General features: G+C 45.5%; 1 protein-coding gene across 9 annotated transcripts in view; it reads left to right on the forward strand.

Annotated features, from left to right (window-relative positions):
• mef2aa (myocyte enhancer factor 2aa) overlaps window positions 1-17,500 on the forward strand; it is a 92,853-nt gene that overhangs the window by 62,914 nt on the left and 12,439 nt on the right. For 3 of the 9 annotated variants that reach the window (XM_048258067.1, XM_048258068.1, XM_048258069.1), the window contains exons 5-8: window positions 1,353-1,454; window positions 1,552-1,686; window positions 4,066-4,294; window positions 17,263-17,447. In XM_048258067.1, the coding sequence (XP_048114024.1) occupies window positions 1,353-1,454; window positions 1,552-1,686; window positions 4,066-4,294; window positions 17,263-17,447 (651 nt within the window). Of the gene's footprint in view, window positions 1-1,352; window positions 1,485-1,551; window positions 1,687-4,065; window positions 4,295-17,262; window positions 17,448-17,500 lie in introns of all 9 variants that reach the window. The other 6 variants (XM_048258070.1, XM_048258072.1, XM_048258074.1 and 3 more) reach the window with 2 other exon arrangements.

Here is a 17,500-nt window from a genome sequence, read left to right on the forward strand (position 1 = left end):
CACACACACACACACACACACACACACACACAGCCACATGCCTACACACACACACACATACACTCACAAACACACATACATACATACACTCACAAACACACATGCACACAACAAAGCAGACTCTGAGATACAAGCTCACACACAGCTCAAACACACACAAAGACAGCAGAGAGACACGGTCACTACAAGGGCCCTTGTTAGTGTCTACAATCTTCACCCCAGTCATTTCAAACGTGACCCAGACATCAAAAAAGATTCTCTGACCCCACTCTCGACAGACTGCTCTAGGCTAGCCTCTAGACAGCCTTCATCTGTCAGAAACCAGAAAAAAAAGACATCAAATTCATATTACAATTCTTCAATAGCTGCCCCCTGCACAAGGTATGACATACCACAACCCGCCACATGTCCCACCTAATCATTCAACCCCCCAGTGAAGTGCATTTCCTGTTATTGTAAAACACAACACTGCTGTTTTTTACCCCAGCTCTGAGGTTTTGATGCAGCCACCACCCATATTATAAAGGGAGGCAAAAAAACAGCTTAAAGTGTCCTTAAAGATATCGCCGCCAACCAGGCTGTGTGGTCCCCTTGCTCTCTGCTCTTACAATAATCAAACAATTTCACACTGGAAATAAGCATGTTTTTGACCAGATGTGATAATCCCCTCTCCCGTACACTACTTTGCTGTGTACGCTGCGGTGAGTGGCAAGCGTGCTGAATTAAACAGTGGCGCACTCTAAACTCCCCGCATGCTGCGATCCTCTTAGGCAGGGGACTCTTCCAGCTGGGTGGGTTATGATAACTGAAAGATAATGAAATATGGATAGAGAGGCGCAGACACTGGGTGAAGAGAGAGAGAGAGAGAGAAAGTAGGAGAAGGAGAGAGAGAATGGAGCATGAGAATGAGATTTGCTCCTTTTCTTCTTATATTCTGTCTCCGAGAGAGAGGACGAGGGGTGATGTTTCAATCCTTTTCCTCCTCCAAACTATTTGTTCTGCATCGCCTGTTCACTCTGAAACCTTTATCTGAATCGACCAAATATGCAGAAATAAAACCTCTTTTAATATAATCCCAGTTTTACTGTAAACACAGACACACACACACACACACACACACACAGACACAGACACAGACACAAACACACACACACAGACACACACCCTACTTACATGTTTAAATTGTATTACAGTATGTGCCAGAAATGACTTGATAATGAATGTCTTAATAATGTTTTTTCCTCACCACATACAATATTTCCAGGGAACTGGACCATTGCAAACTGCGGCTGTAGAACTAACTTTTTTTCCTCCACCTGGATGTACATGTGAATTCTCCAATTTTATTTCAGAAACTAAGAAACAAAGGACATAATGACTGTGGCAGCCCAGACCCTGATGATGGTTTTGGGCACAGTCCCCTTGCGGATGACCGTTACGGCAAACTAAGCGAAGAGAGTGATTTAATGTACAAGCGCTGCGGTGTAAGTACTCCCTCCTCTCCCTGCCATTTTGTGTTGATTGCTGTTTTTATGTTGATGTCCACTACAGGCGCTAAACAAGAAAGAACACAGAGGCTGTGATAGCCCGGACCCCGATGCCTCATATGTCCTCACCCCTCACACTGAAGAGAAATATAAAAAAATTAATGAGGAGTTTGATAATATGATGAGAAATCATAAAATCGTAAGTAACTGCAATGTTCTTGCTTGGCTTTGTGGCAGAGAAGACACCTACCCCCTTTTTCATTTTTTTATTTTTTGCACTTTCTTTTTTTTTCTACTCCCCCACCGTGCAACTTCTGTCAACAACAACAAACACGGTCTCTTGAAGCATAACGATTTTTTTTTAACATTTGTTTGAGATGTATGTTTTTTTATTATTAATTATTGCAGTCTTTAATTTCACTCACCCTGATAAGATCACATTGTTAGAGTAGGTAGAGCCTTAACCACAGCTCTGTTGGGGAGAAGTTGGAATATTTGGCTGTTGACTGTACGCCACTGTTTGAGGAAAAAATAATTAAAGTGAAAAGGCAAAAAAAAAGCCTTTTCCAATTTGGATAAAAGCTTAAAAGCAGATGGTACTTCTACAAATATTTATACTTATTTGTATGACCAATATTAGATTCCTCTAGTACCACTCTCCTAGGCTTTCTTTTACTGCCAGACCCTTTCACTAGAAGGGATGATGAGGATTTCTTCTGTTTTCTTCCAGTTTGCTCTTTTCCACTCTGAGCAGTGTGGAAATGAAATCTCACTCTGGAGGATTGGCACACCAGTGTCATGTGATACATGACTCTGAGCTGAGCCTTTTTGTCCACATCCCCCCCCCCCCACCCCCATTTCAGTGGAGGAACGTTGGAGCCTTGTCCAGCTCTGCCCAGGCATTTCCTGTAGTGCCCCAGCAGTGTGATAAGGGCTCGTGGTCAGAGCAGTAGTGCCTGTGTCTTACCAGCATCATTGCAAAAACTTTCTGGCAGGCAAAATCGTTATTCTCGAGCTCTTAGCCATTTTTCTGCTGGAATTATATTATATGATATTGTATATTATATTATGAAACAGAGCTTTTTACCTGAGACAATAGTGATCTTATTGCGGGTGGCCAACCATAACATTCTGCGCTGACCGGAGTGCCGAAGTGATTATTTTTTCTTCCTTCTCTCTTACCCGCTCTCACTTACTCTCTCTCTCTCTCTCCCTCTCCCTCTCTCTCTCTCCCCTTCTCTCTGTCTCTGTGAAATGGTCTTGAGAAAGCCTTCTTTTGTGCATTAACACACTACTAAAATTCACTAACTGCCTCACTGTACCGTGCTGTGAATGGAGTGAGCTCACACTAGCAGCCCCCTCACTCTCAACCCCTCGAGCTTTGGATGGTCAGCATTGTACAGCAGCCGTTGACAAGTCAATATGACACCACTCAGTCGGGTCCTCGAGCCCGCACGTCCATAGTTCCTCTCATGCGCACCTGCTGCAAGAGCAGTGAGTTGTCGCATCTCCTAAGCAACCAAATTACACGTCAGCATCATTATTATAGCCTAGGACTCACTCATTGCAATGCTGACTACCTCAAGGCCACACTGGTAAGCCGGTAAGATATTGCACCGATTTTGCATGTCTCCGTAATGTACCTATGTGCATATTTAATTTTTTTGTCTTGTAATGTTTTGTGTCCAGTGAGAGGTTTTATGTGTAGCGGAAAATATGTGTTCCCTTCCAATGGCCCAAGCTGCCCCCAACAGTGTAATTGTGATCCACAGCTATTCCTCACCAGACAGAAAGACTTTTTTTTGTGGGCAGCCCAAGGTGAAACACAGGTTTCTCCCCCGAGATTACATTTTCCACCATGCAATCCATTCTCCGGTTTTGCCCCATTGTTGGAATAAAGTACCAAAGCCCCGGGGTCATCTTTCACTGCTGGTATGGCTGTTAGGAGCACAAACAGTGTTATTATGGCCCCATACTGCCGCACACATTGTTCAAATGAAGGAGAGTGAATAAGGTGAACACTTCCCCACTTGTTCGGGTCCCACCTGGACTATTTGTTGCGGGTCTTTGTTTAAGGGATGAATGAATAAGATGCCCTAAAGTGTGTGCCCATGTGGCACTACGTGGCATTGTGCCAGAAAGCCCTGCCCCCTTCGGTGAATACCGCACCCACCCTGTAGTGGCCATGCAATCACCCACACCAGGTGTGCCAGCCCAGTGTCTGATCTCCACACGTGTTTTTTTTTCTTTGTGCCACCCCCACCCCACCCCACCCCACCTCCCTCCCCAACTCTACCCCACCCCACCCCACTCCCCAACTCTACCCCACCCCACCCCACCTCCCTCCCCAACACTACCCCACCCCACCCCACCTCCCTCCCCAACTCTACCCCACCCCACCCCACCTCCCTCCCCAACTCTACCCCACCCCACCCCCACCTCCCTCCCCAACTCTGCCCCACCCCACCCCACCTTGCTCTCCAACTCTACCCCACCCTGCCTCCCTCCCCAAATCTACCCTACCACAACCCACCTCCCTCCCCAACTCTACCCCCCCCCCCCCTTTCTCTCCCCACAGCCCGCGGGACTGCCCCAGCAAAACTTCTCCATGCACGTGACCGTGCCGGTCAGCAACCCCAACGTCATGTCCTACAACCCAGGTGCGGCATCCCTGGGCTCCCAGGCCCTGGCGGCGGCCGCCGCCTCCCTGAACGAGAGCGGGATGCTGTCCCCTCCACATGCCTCCCTCCACAGGAACGTGGTGTCTGGCGGGGGCCCCCAGCGACCCCCCAGCACCGGCAGCGCAGGTCAGTATCTAGTCTCGGCCTCACACAGCTGTGCTTAATGTGAAATGATGAACCAGTATTGTTTGTAGTGCACGCAGATGATACAGCCATGTGTAGAAAATTAAATACAAATTCAGTATGAAAACAGAATATACAGTACGTGAATTTATTTTGTATTTCAATCAGAATTTTCTAATCATGGATGAAAAAGTTTATGAGGGTTTTTGGGCATTTGGGTTTTATATTGGGAGTGGTTTTGTTATCAAACGTTATCGAACATCGGGCAGATAACACAACATGTTTCTTAATCAGTCATGGGTGTGTTTTGGGCGTAACATCTCATTTAAACCAATGAGAATGACATCTGTCATTCCCTTTAACAGCAAGCAGCGCAACTTCAAACAGTGCATCAGTATTTTGATAGTCAGTGACAGGTAGGCTTGCACGCGAGACCGTATGGAACAGGTATTCCACTAAACCATGCTTTACTAAAACCTAGCAGAGTATAGCCTACACACATCTGCACTCATCTATTATTTGAACTCATTGGCAAAGTGAAACTAACTTCACCTTGGTGTCATATTCAACGACAAAACATTAAAGTTATACACAGTTAATTACTTTCACTATTGACTGACAATGGGTTACCATCGAAAACATACAGTAGCCTGAAAAAAGCCAGACTTACCCCAATAATGTTCGAATGACTGAATAGAAAACCTAAGGACAATAATCCTGCAGAGGAGTTGCTGCTTACATCATCACAGTGCGTCTTCAGCTGTGCTTCATATGCGTCTTTCGCTATAGACCTGGTTTTTCTTGGTCAGTGGCGTAATACTTTATAGATGGTGTAAGATAGCGATTTTTTTTAAATAAAAGTGAAGTGCATAGCGCAAAACTCGAGTGTAAAATAGGAATAAACTTTGCGTCGGGATGATAATCTGCTTTGCGCCAGGTTTGGCGCCATGAAAATAGGGCCCTATGTCTTTTTTATTCATATATTTTGTTATGTTTTAAAAGTTTTATATTTTCAGAGGAAGTTCATAGACTATCGATGGTGTATTTGGATTTCTGAGCCACTCACAGTGATCTACTGTAGCATCCTGTGACTGCATGTAGTTCAGCAGAAGTCATGTCCTGCAGGACGTGACCTCATGCTCCTTGTGTATCATGCGATGCCTTTCAGGCTCACAGAGGTGTGATAACAGGATGACTATATTCATGAAGTGCAGATTCATGGCCATGCAGATACCATGTTTTATTCATGCCTTGTGTGGCTGTGTGTGTGCGTATGTATGTATGCATATATGTACTGTATGTGTGTGTGTGTGTGCCTATGTATGTTTGTGTGTATGTGTGTGGGAGGATGGTGGTTTTGAGGCGTTGCTCTATATGGTCACGTTAGGTAGATACTACACATGCTGTGCTTTGTGAACATTTGCATACCTGTTGTGCATAACAGGAAGCTTACCGGTAAACTGAAGTAGGTTTACCTCACGTCAGTCCTGGTGTTTGAAATGCACCATATCATTGCCTGTCTGGCTACAAAAGCGTACAGTAATTTGTTGATGCCGTAAACACTTGCTATATGAGTGTAGCAGTTCACACCTTTTTTCTGCACCCTCCACTATGGAACGGAAGTACGATTAATTGAAAGCAGTTGTCATGGCAACGCCAGTCAATGTTTTTTTTTTCCAAGGTGGACTGTGTTGGGTCTGACAGCAGTGGCCTCTGTGGTTAAGCTTCACAAGAAAAGCGGTAGGGGGAGGAAGGGGTGGGAGTGAAGAGAGAGAGACAGAGACAGAGACAGACACATCCTAAATGCCCACTGGCACACAACAAACAATGCATGCAGGGCAGAATTAGGCCAATGTCCTCCCCAAATAAAAAAAAAAAAACACACTCATAAACAAACTCATTGACCCAAACTCTCTCCATTATAAAGCCTTGCAATACCTTGAGATAAGCATAGATAAAGCACTCCGCACATAGGCACAGGCATGAGTGTGGCCCACTCTACTTTCGACGTTTGATTACATTAGATTCCAGTGTTTTCACTACAACTCACCAGCATCAAGCTCTGCCGCCGCTGACACATAGATTCAGTTCTATTTTGTCGACGCCGCTAAATAAAATCCTTTGTTTATCCAATGCTTGCCAGTTAAAAATGTTGGCGCTGATGTACGTACTGTAGCGAGTGACAGTGCACTCATGTCGGTGCCTATTTGTGGACCTCTTACTAACCTGGTTCTTAGGTATTCACTTCCACTAACATCTAAGATTTTAAAAGACCAAGACCAGGTCCAAACTGCACTGGCGTAATCAAACTCTCTCAAACCTAAAATACAATTTTAAAAACAAACAAGATGCAATGCTATTTGGCCCTAAACAGAGAGTATACACAAGATAAAATGGTAGGGTGGGGTGGGGGGTGGTGGGGGGGGGTCATACTGAAACATACTGAAGAAATACAAACTCAACACCGCTTAGTGGAAAACTGGCTGGCACAAAAAATCTGGCTGCCGAAAGACAAATGTTTGTGTCAGCAGTGCAAAGATAATTTTTTTATCAGATCTACTTCATAGGTGTCCTGATATACAGAATTGATAGTCCCCTATCAGCCAATCAGAAAATAGTATTTTTTGTGTCCGGGGGATAAGTTCTGTTATCTTATTTAATAATTGCTTTGGCAATACAAATTTGTAGCTATTTGTTAAGTCAATATAGCACTTTTTGAATTTGAATTTGAATTTGAGAGAGGGGGGGGAGGGGGGGGGGGGTCAAGACAGGTGAACCATGAATTTTCAGTGCAGTCCTGAACTCCTGACTCCTGAAGCAGGCACTATCACATATCCCAGAATGTGCGCATTCTTAGTTGAGCATGAGCATGAGCGATGACTACAGGGCTGGACTGCTAATTACCAGACCATGTGAACCAAACAAATATTCATATGTTGGAATGTTCAACTTTCACACCAGTCACTGCTCTCGGCTCTTGTTTGTCTTCCCATAATAGGTCTATATGGTAACTGAAAGGCACTTAACCTAGGCTCTGCAAGCTAAACATGACAGCCTGACTCTCTAAATCTACTGCGCCGAATCTATTGTGCTGCTGTTTTGCTGCGCGGATGTGTATGAAATTGAGCATGGGAGCTGTGCAGTGGCAGACGGTGTGGGTGAGAGGTGGAAGCACGTATGTGTACTTGTAGGTTCTCACAGCTGTGGAAGAGCCCAGTGCGGTGATCCGCTATTATCCCGCTCAAACCACATCCCTTGCCAGACGCTTTTTGCAGCTTGCCAGGGTGTCTAACATGCACAGGAGGTGGTATACCAATTGACTCCAGAGCATGAATTACACTTGATTTCCTCATCTTAATAAAAAGCAAAATTGAAAAACTAAAAACTGAGTGGAAGGAATACAACACAAAATGGTGATTTACAATTTACAATAGCAAAATGTGAGTTGGAAATGTCAGCAAGAGGTTAGCCACCTGGTTAGAAGTCAGGTTAACCAATCAGTAGCTAAGCCTGAGCAGAAGCCTCATTCTACCACATGGCCTAATTCACACTTCCCCAGAATCCTCCATGCCACTTTATCATCTCTTGTCATCCTGACGTCAGTTCTACACCCAGGTAGCTGATCTTTCTGCAACAGATCTGAGCCAGAGCCTCTGTGTCGAGGCTGCCTCCACACAAATATAGTTTAAGTTTAAAAATGAAAGTTCGTCCAGAGCATCGCAGTATCAGGAAATGCAATTTGGGAGTTTTCCAACTAAAAATAGGGTCAATAGCATTTTCTACGGTCTCCATTTTAGGGGCTTGACTACTCTGCAGTAGTATGGAGGCCAAACGTAACGTAGCAAAAGTGATGTGTTTTAAAACTAAGAAGTATCTGTGTGGATGGAGCCTCAGCTGCTGTCTGGGGAATAGGGGTGGGTCAGGTGGGCTTCATGATGGACGACTTACAGGTATAAGATCGACGCTTCTGAGCACAGCCCGAGATGGTTAATTGATGCAGATGGTTAATCATCTCATTTTTATACATCTCATTAGGTGCCATGCTGGGTCCCCCTGACCTGTCTGTGCCAAACGGCGTAGGCTCCAGCCCGGCCGGTAAGTCCCCCACGAGGATGGTTTCGCTGCTCTGCCAGACCCTCAGAACTTTCCCAGGTGGCGGCTGACTGATCGTGCCGAACCTGGCCCAGATCCGATGCATATCTGTTAGAACTGTGTCGGATCTGGGTCGGTTCTGATGTACAGTCAGCTGCTCACTGGCTTTGTGCTGTCACAATCTCTCACTGTCCCAGGCCCAGTTTCTCCGTCAGATACATAATCGCCTGTGGTTATGGTGGTAGTATAGTGGTAGCAATCAGTTTTGGTCTCTTGCACTATGTGTTTATAGCCTGGCTCCGCCGTCTACATACTTCTGCTCAAGAACGTAGTCAAGAGTATGGTTCACAAGGCCCAGAACCCTACTTTGAATACATTATTTGTCTGACTGCATGAGAGCTATCAGGTTATCTTCCCTCTCCTTGGATAGTTGTCTGGCTTTGCATGTGTAATGCTGTTGTAACATGAAGGTTAGCCATGATTACTGGATGCATCCACATCTGATGTAGAACATGTATGTAGATGGAAGTCAAAAGGCCAAAATAATTTCTACAGTTCTCTCTGATACTGCAACTGGTCTTACGCTATGGTGAATTCAGGTTATAATTTTATCATGAAAGATAGATCTATAGATATATATATATATTGAGTAGTTCAGTCAGAACCATATAGCATGGTTCGTTTTTCACTGTTGTTGAATGCTGAAGAGAAACCTTTTGTAAGACAGAAGGAGTGATATGTCCAAGGCTTGACTAGGCTGAAGTTCTTTCTGCTCTAGACACTTCATTTTGTGCATTTTGGCTTCCTCCATTTCCAGATAATGGATGCTGGAGAGGTTCATTGTATGATGTGCTATTATAAGTCTGGGTACAAACTCAGTGGCCTATGAAAGCTGTACCTGTACAAAAAAGGGCGTACAAAACTTAAACGCGAGCGGAAGAAAATTATGGTGGCAGCTGTTGATGTCTCTGACCTGCTGAAACACACACACACACACACACACACACACACACACACACACACACACACACACACACACGAACACAAACACACACACACACACACACACACACACACACTGTCAAATCGCCAAGGACACTGCCAAGGTCATGTGTCCAACTGTTCCTTCTTGACAGTTACAAATGCCAGGATTGCTTGTGTTCTCCCATGGGCTATTTTGTCTATGTCAACACCACGTTGCCTGGGGTAAACAACACTATAATGCAGAAGTGGACACTGTTACTATATGGACTTATCTGACGTAGCACGAAGGAAGTGGCTTTTGAAAAGCATGTTGTCATTTTAATCGCAATGCTGCCTTTGTTTCAAATACATTTTGAGAGTAGAGAGATTAAATATGATTTTTTAACAAACTTAAAATACACTATAATAGTAAATGTAAATACACTATAATAGTAAATAGTAAATGTAAATGTAAGTGACTATTTAATAGAGTGATACACAACAGAGTAGTAATTACAATATACCATGACACAAAGATGTTGATAGATGGCATAGATTTTGTTTAAGCTACAACTTTGTTTATCTTGGCCTTCAGTGTATAATTGCAACACATAAAACTGTCCGTGTGATTTAAACAGTGCGAAGGTGGTTATTACATTATAGAGGCCTTGTGTTTATTCATAACTTTTGTCCACTCTCCTTTCTGTGAACAAGCACTGTCCCTTAGCCTTGCAGTAAATGGATGATGCACCACTGAAGATATTGATGAGTGAATACCAGTTGCCAAAATAGTCTATGCTTTTCTACTTCTAAATCAAGTAGTTGCCATTAGTGTTCATGGGAAACTTTTGTCTGCTTACTTTAGAGATGATTGGTTTTACCCTTACAGTAGTGCAAAGGGAAGTCTGGTGAGACGAGCGTTATCAGGTGAACACACGCAGTGGTCTCTTTAAGGCAAACCCCCACCTCCACTAGCACCTCCACCACCACCAGCACCACCCACAGCCATCTCCATCTCTCACTCTCCACCTCCCTCCTCCAGTTTCCTTCCCTCTATTGACAGGTGCATCTGTTTTTTTCCTCGGTACTGAGCCCAGTCCTTATAAGGCCTGCGAGGGCCTAGCAAGATGCCTAGCCCAGCAGTACCGTGCAAGTATGCCGGCCATGGCATCCCTCTAAGTCTTGTGTACACAATAAGTGGACGGGCTGTCATGGCCGCTATGTGCTGCCTGAGAGGCAGTGTCAGGTGCTGGTGAACCCTACCCTACCCCGCTGTGCCCTTCCCTGTCACCCGCCCCACCTCTGCTTTCCCGCTCGCGCTGCACCCCGTCACCCGCAGTGGACCGGGCACTAACTCGAAATGCTCTCCAGTTCTCCTCCTGGAATTGTGTGGCCCTCTGTAGGCGGGATTATTTATGAGTTCCCACACCTGCTATTAATTGGCACTCATTAATCAACGTTAAATCAACAGCGTTTCAATGACACCGTGGTGATAGTCAAGCCTCTGGGCTGAGAAAGGTTTTGACTGGACTCCAGGTGTGCCCCTGTTGACCTGCCTGGCACAGAGTGGCCACCTCAGGCTTTTAAGAAGGGAGCAGGGCATACAGCTAAGCGCCAAGCCCTGGCTTGCCACGTCTTAGCAGTTGTGTGTGAACCTGTGCTTGGTGGGCAGGAGGGAGAGAGCCTGCAGGCCGTTCAGGGCAACAGAGCGGGCTCAGTGCCCAGAAGGGGCTCAGCCTTTGGCATGGGTGACTTGGGTGAGCGAGCTGCAGCTGTTGTTTGTTCCAAACAGTGCCGAGCAGCCGCCGCGAGCGAGCGAGCGAGTGAGCAAGCGAGTCGAGCGTTTTGCGGGGGGGTGGGGTGGAGGGGGTGATGGGGGAAGAAGGAGCCTCCTCAGCGCTGGGCTGTCGGCCTGCCATTCCGCGCATGCCTCCGATTTTTCACAAACGGGGAGCACTGGGCGTGAGGGAGAGGCCTTCTCTCCAAACCAGGCCAGGAGGAGCAGCGCAGCGCCGCCTCGCCCTCTTTACGGCTCGGCCGGGCCTGCCGCTCTGGCTCAAAACCGCAGCCAACTCCTTTACAGACCTGGCCCTGGCCCAGCGCAGATTCACCAGCCCCCCTGCACCAGATCTAGGCCTGCGTCTGTACGGAAACAGGGCTTGGTATCGCAGCCCCAGCGTGAGTGCAGTGAAAGTGTTTTGGATCGCTGATTGAGCCCAGAGATGGGTGGCGAGGATCCAAGCCTTAATCCCAGCAGAGCTGCCAGCTCCCTCTGCTCTGAGGGAAAGATCTGTCTTCATCCTGACATGAACTGGTAGGGTGCAAATGAATCATTTTCTCTATGAAATATCACACTCGCCTCATACCACAATTTGTCTGTCCCCTTCTCACTTTTTTTTGTTGTAAATGTGTTACCTAACCACGTGCGCTAGCTCGAGGATAAAATGACTCACTAGCACTCGGGAACAAAATGGCTTAGACTCTACAGAGCTATAGCAGTACATGAGGCCTTAAAGACAGCATTTGCCTTTTTATGTTGCATGTCAGAGTGCAATGTCATAATTAGACACATCATGTTTTGGTTATAGAAAACGCAGAGCCGTTTCCAGGCAGCCTAATATGATTAGGGTGTTACAAATCTTTTTGCTTTTATGTGTGATCTGCCTCATCCTACCAAAGAGACAGCGCTAGACCTGCTCATCACAATGGCAAGCCAAAGTAAACAGAACCTGATGCTAATCATGCGAAGGCCACACTGATGAAGAAAAGATGTTCTCAAGTCAGCCTAACAGATTCACAGGAAGAAGGCTGCTCGAAGTGCAACACTGAATCATAGTGCATTCTGGTGCAATGATTTATTGATGCAACTTCTGTGGCTAGCCATCACATCTTGCAGAAAACTCGATTGTGCCACTTCCCATTTGTCAGTGCAAGGCAGTGTGCTGCGTCATCACTAGGTCCCATGTGAAATCCCCCACTAACTTATTTGAAGCGCCCTTTGTGGGTTTAAAGCTCTCTCACTGTGGTAGAGGAAAGGCTCAAGGGTTGGCTGGCTGAACTAAGACAAAACAAACCAGCCCCCCCACACACACACACACACACACTAACACACACACACACACACACACACACACACACACACACACACACACACACACACACACACACACACAACACACACACACACACACACACACACACACACACACACACACACACACATTCACATCCTACCTTGGAGCCCTCCCCTGGATGCTGCTGATCTAGTTATTTCTGCCGAGCAGCTCAGCTGACTTTGCAGCGCCTGTCCTGGTTCCTTAAGCAGTTTGGCGTGGCAGAATGGGAGCTGAGCTGACAGTCCCCTGGTTCTGTCCGCCTGCTCAGACTGCCGAGTGGCTTTGCCCGTGTGGGACGCTCTGGGCTGTGGAGGCTCGAGCAGCCTCCAATGTGTGGTCGTTTTTTTTTTCACTGGAGCAACCTACCATAGACTTCCTTTTTCTGAAGTCTTGGCACCCTCAGCATTAGTGGACAAGTGGAAGTTCAGGTTATTGTTGGGGGTGAACCATGATTACCATATGGATCATTATATCTATACAATCTGTAGTCATTTCAGGGCCACTGCATCTTCTTTCTAGATCACAATAAATGTCGCAGCAAAATAGAAATTGCGAAATTTGTTGAAAGAAAGACACCAGCTTTGTAGAAAACAAACAAAACAAACTAAAAAATTTGAAACAATTTCCCCAAACTCCAGGCAAGTCTTCATAACATTATATCAAAGGTTCAGTTCAGAGTTTAGTTTAGGCTAATCAGTATCTATTGTTGACTAAGGGCTTAATCACAGGTTATCTGTAACGATTCCCATACAAACAGTGCAGTGTGGCTCAGTCCCTTCTTAGATTACACACAGGTTTGCTTAGGACACACTAGCAAAGACAACATTGATGTAGACCTTATTAATGTGGGGGCATCTTCACTGTTTATGTTCAACACAGATTGACAGTTTTTTTTCTGTCTCTGCACTGGCAATCAGAGAGGATTGGAGTGTCCAGCGAGGCAGAGAGCGAGCATGGAATAGATTCCGTTTTGGATGATGTGTGCCCACTCTGTTTTGCATTAACGACGAGAGATTGCTGGAATGTGAGGGATTTTAGTACTCACCCTGTTATGCAATTTTCCTGTGAGCGCTGCGGCGGCCCTCATTAATACTGGAGAGTTACAGGCTGTTGAAGAGCAATTACAAGGGCTGTTTGTGTGTCAGAAGAATATTTCAAGAGATTGTTTCTGCACACATTATTCCGCCATGACTCTGGGTCTGTAAAATCCGTCGGTATTCCCTATGGACAAGCGGGGTTTTTTTTTATTACCCCATTTGAATCCCATAGAAGCCTTATAAATGGTATTTATTTTTGTTCTGAGGGACTCTCCAAGTAAAATATGAATAGGATTTTCTTGGCACAGCTGTTTCTGCTCTTGAAAGCCTGAGCACATTGTTCAGCCCTATCCTGGGTTTTTGCGAAGCCAAAACAATACAGCTCTCCAAACTAAAGAGGCACTGTTCAGCCTCATTAATTAAAAGCTATAATTAGAATCCGGTCTATTTTACACTTAATCTATTACAGTGCCATTGCTTTGATTCTGAAATCCATTAGTCGTTTTTTTCTTCATTCATGCATATTTCGCCTCTACCTAGCACACTCAAGGTAATGACAATTTAATAAGTCAGAGCTCGCTTACAACTGTGTTACGTGTTCAAAGACCATGCTGTCTAGCGAGGACAGCTTTTCTCCCATTTAGGATGAAAACAAACAAACAACAACAACAACAAAATCCCTTAGCCTTCGTAAGGGGAGATGGTTATATAACGTTGCTCCCAAACGGGTGATCCATTATTGAGATCTGACAGAGAGTCTTTATTTAAGAAAGCAGTGAAAATAAAACAGAGGAGGGGGGGGGCAAGAGAACACTGCCTGTGCCTCCTGCACAGTGGGGACACAATTTTACGGTGCAATCCGGCACAGTGTGTCTGAATCAGAAATGAATCAAACACACACATACAGGATCCTCTGCGAGAGGACTGATGGAGAGAGAGAGAGAGAGAGAGAGAGAGAGAGAGAGGGAGGGAGGAGAGAGAGAGAGGGAGGGAGGGAGGGAGGGGGGGAGGGAGGGAGGGGGGGGGAGGGAGGGAGGGAGGGAGCGGGGCACATTGTGGCAGAAATCACACACGCTCTGCACATGAGGACACTCCGTACATAAACAGTCTGCCTGCAAACCAGTGGCAGCAGGGCCTCACATGCACATTCAGGTTTTAAGCACCACAGAGACCAGCTCAGAACACTTTATTTTAATGGGATTGCTGCCGCTGATGGAGGCTTTTGTCTTGCGCAATGTAAGTCCCAGCACCATGTAAATCAAGCTTGCCCATGCATGTACATGTAGGCAGTGCTAATGTCTTGTATTTTGTCTGGCTTATACCCTTCCTTGAGAGTATACTGTAGCTATAGTTGGAACAGTAGAGAGGCAGTTCTCCTGGTTTAGATGGTCTAATTCATCAGCAGTGTCAATTGTACAGTGTTTTCCTTTTTTCTTTCTCTTTTTCTACTCTCTTGTGCGTTGGCCTGAATCCAGGCAATGATATCATAGCCTTCTCTGATTCTTATCTGAGTTGTCTGTGGCTGCGCCTTTTACAGTAATATAAAGATAGGAGACGCCCCCTTTCAACAGCACTGTAATACACATGTGCGAGACAAAATGCACACACACACAAACACACACACACACACAAGATTGCTCATAGATCAGTCTCTTACTAGACACAGACAAAAACGGTCACATTTGTATTACTGTATGAAAGCTACTCAGCATGGCACATGCAAGTAGAGAGAGAAGCGGAAAAAAATGAGGGTGTGTTTCCTTTAAGCCCAAGTGGTGAACAGATAAGAAAAACATTCCGGTTTGAGAGTTTTCTCTAGAGCAGAAGACAACTATAGTCTTAACATCACCCTTGTATGATCTGGGCACAGAGGATGACATGGGGGAAAAAAGGTCAAATACAATTCCATTTTGGATTACAGTTATTGTAATACTGTGACTCTGCACAGCACATACACATATAGCAGAGCCCGGTAGTGGGTGGCTCAAGCATGTATGTCAACTGGAAGTCCTGATAACTGTATACTGTATTTGACCATGTATGGTGAAAGCTCTTATCTTGCCCCAATGGGAGGATTGTCTGCCTGCTTTTCAACATGCTCTGCAGCAGACTGCACAGACTAGCTGTTTCACTGTGCTGTACATGACACAATTAAGTCATGAGCTGCTATACTACTGATAGTGATCTCAGGTGATTGATTATTGTGGTGAAGCTTAAGGGCTGCTGGCTGTCAGAATCATTCTCCAGGTTGTACTGAAAAAAAGGTTGTCTGAAGTCTGTTGAAGCATGTTTGTACAACTCAGTTCTCTCATATATGAACTCAGTTCTCTCATATATGAACAGTGTAGCCTTGAATATGGCATTAGTTACAGTGTCAACAGCTTTTGGCAGTGTCTGTGTAGGCTACCATTGGCATATTGTGGATATTTCAAACTGTAACAATATGTCACTGAAAAAAGAAAAAGAGGCCTGGTTAGGTTAGAAGACACCCCTTGGAAAGCAGTGGCTGTAGGGATAGACCTTGTTGCTGTGGTCAGCCTCTATACTAAATGCCCTGAATCAGCTCAGCTCGCCTTAGCCTGACTCCTTGGTTTTGCTGTGCTGTCTCGCCTGCCGGCTGGCTCTCGCTGTCCCAAAGCCTCCACAGGAAATGGCCGCCCAGGGGTGGGAGGCCCACATTAAAGCTCTGTGACTAACTTTTAATCAAGTGACTGTGATGTGGACAAACAAGGAAATGACAACTTGCTTATTTATTTGTTGTTTTTGCCTATCAAGAGATAGGGCCAGTGAGACATTCGACTGAATTTTTCCACCACGTAAAAATTCTGATTAATTACCTTTTAGGGCATTTATTGTGCTGACAATGTTATGACAGAGGTTGAATGAGTAATTTGTTGTGTGAGTGCGAAACGATGACACACAATCACACAGGATAGAAAAAAAAACCCATTGGGTTCCCAGCAGACATGCAAACTGTTGACTGTGCCTAGCCGCTAGTAATTCCTGTGTTTGTTTATGTGTGTTGCACATTAGTCTGTCTGAGGGCAGTGATTGTTAGAAAAGATGTCAGACTGTAGTGTGAAGGAAGTCCTAACAATGCAAGCTGACAGATGGAATATGCAGCACACATAAGAGCTGGATTGTTTACTGGGTGTAATTGCAACCAGTAGGACAGTAAAACCCTGTCTCTCGAGAGGATCTTTTTTGTAGTTAAATTCATGCTCACTCACATAAGAGTGAACGATCTTGAAAATTGCCACCCTCAGTTGTTATACTGTGTTTGCATTTTGTTGGTATACATTTAGCTCTCCCCCTTTTCACAAACACGTAGAGGAGGTCTCCACTTGGCAGAAAGTGATTGTACCATCTTTTAACGACTTCAGCAGTTTACTTCATTGAAGCTACTAGTCACAGTCCATTTGGTCGACACAATGATTTGCCCTCATCCTAAGATGCGGGAATCCTCAGTAGATATGCTTACCAAGAGAAGGATTGGCTCATCTATTTCCAAATGGCTGTTTTATTTTTGCAAATGCAGAGGATAATCACCGGGGGCTATCAGAGTCTATTAGGACTCCTCAAGGGGCCAATGGGGGGTTGTGGACATTAACAGGGCTGCACTATTCTACATTGCAGTGTAATGGTGTGTCCAAGTCTCAATTGTTAGATGGTGAATACATATTAGTACTAATCTTTTTTCACTGTGTGTGTGTGTGTGTGTGTGTGTGTGTGTGTGTGTGTGTGTGTGTGTGTGTGTGTGCAGGAAATGGCTTTGTCAACCCGAGAGGTTCCCCTGGGCTGCTGGGTAACCCCAGTGGCAACGGTCTGGGGAAGGTGATGCCCACAAAGTCCCCCCCACCACCAGGGGGCAACATGGGCATCAACAGCCGCAAGCCCGACCTGAGAGTAGTCATCCCCCCGTCCAGCAAAGGCATGATGCCCCCACTGGTGAGTTCCAGTCGTCTCTTGACACATACACAGACACACACACACACACACAC

This window comes from Alosa alosa, chromosome 11 (genome assembly GCF_017589495.1).
Source record: "Alosa alosa isolate M-15738 ecotype Scorff River chromosome 11, AALO_Geno_1.1, whole genome shotgun sequence".
Taxonomy (NCBI): Eukaryota; Metazoa; Chordata; class Actinopteri; order Clupeiformes; family Clupeidae; genus Alosa; species Alosa alosa.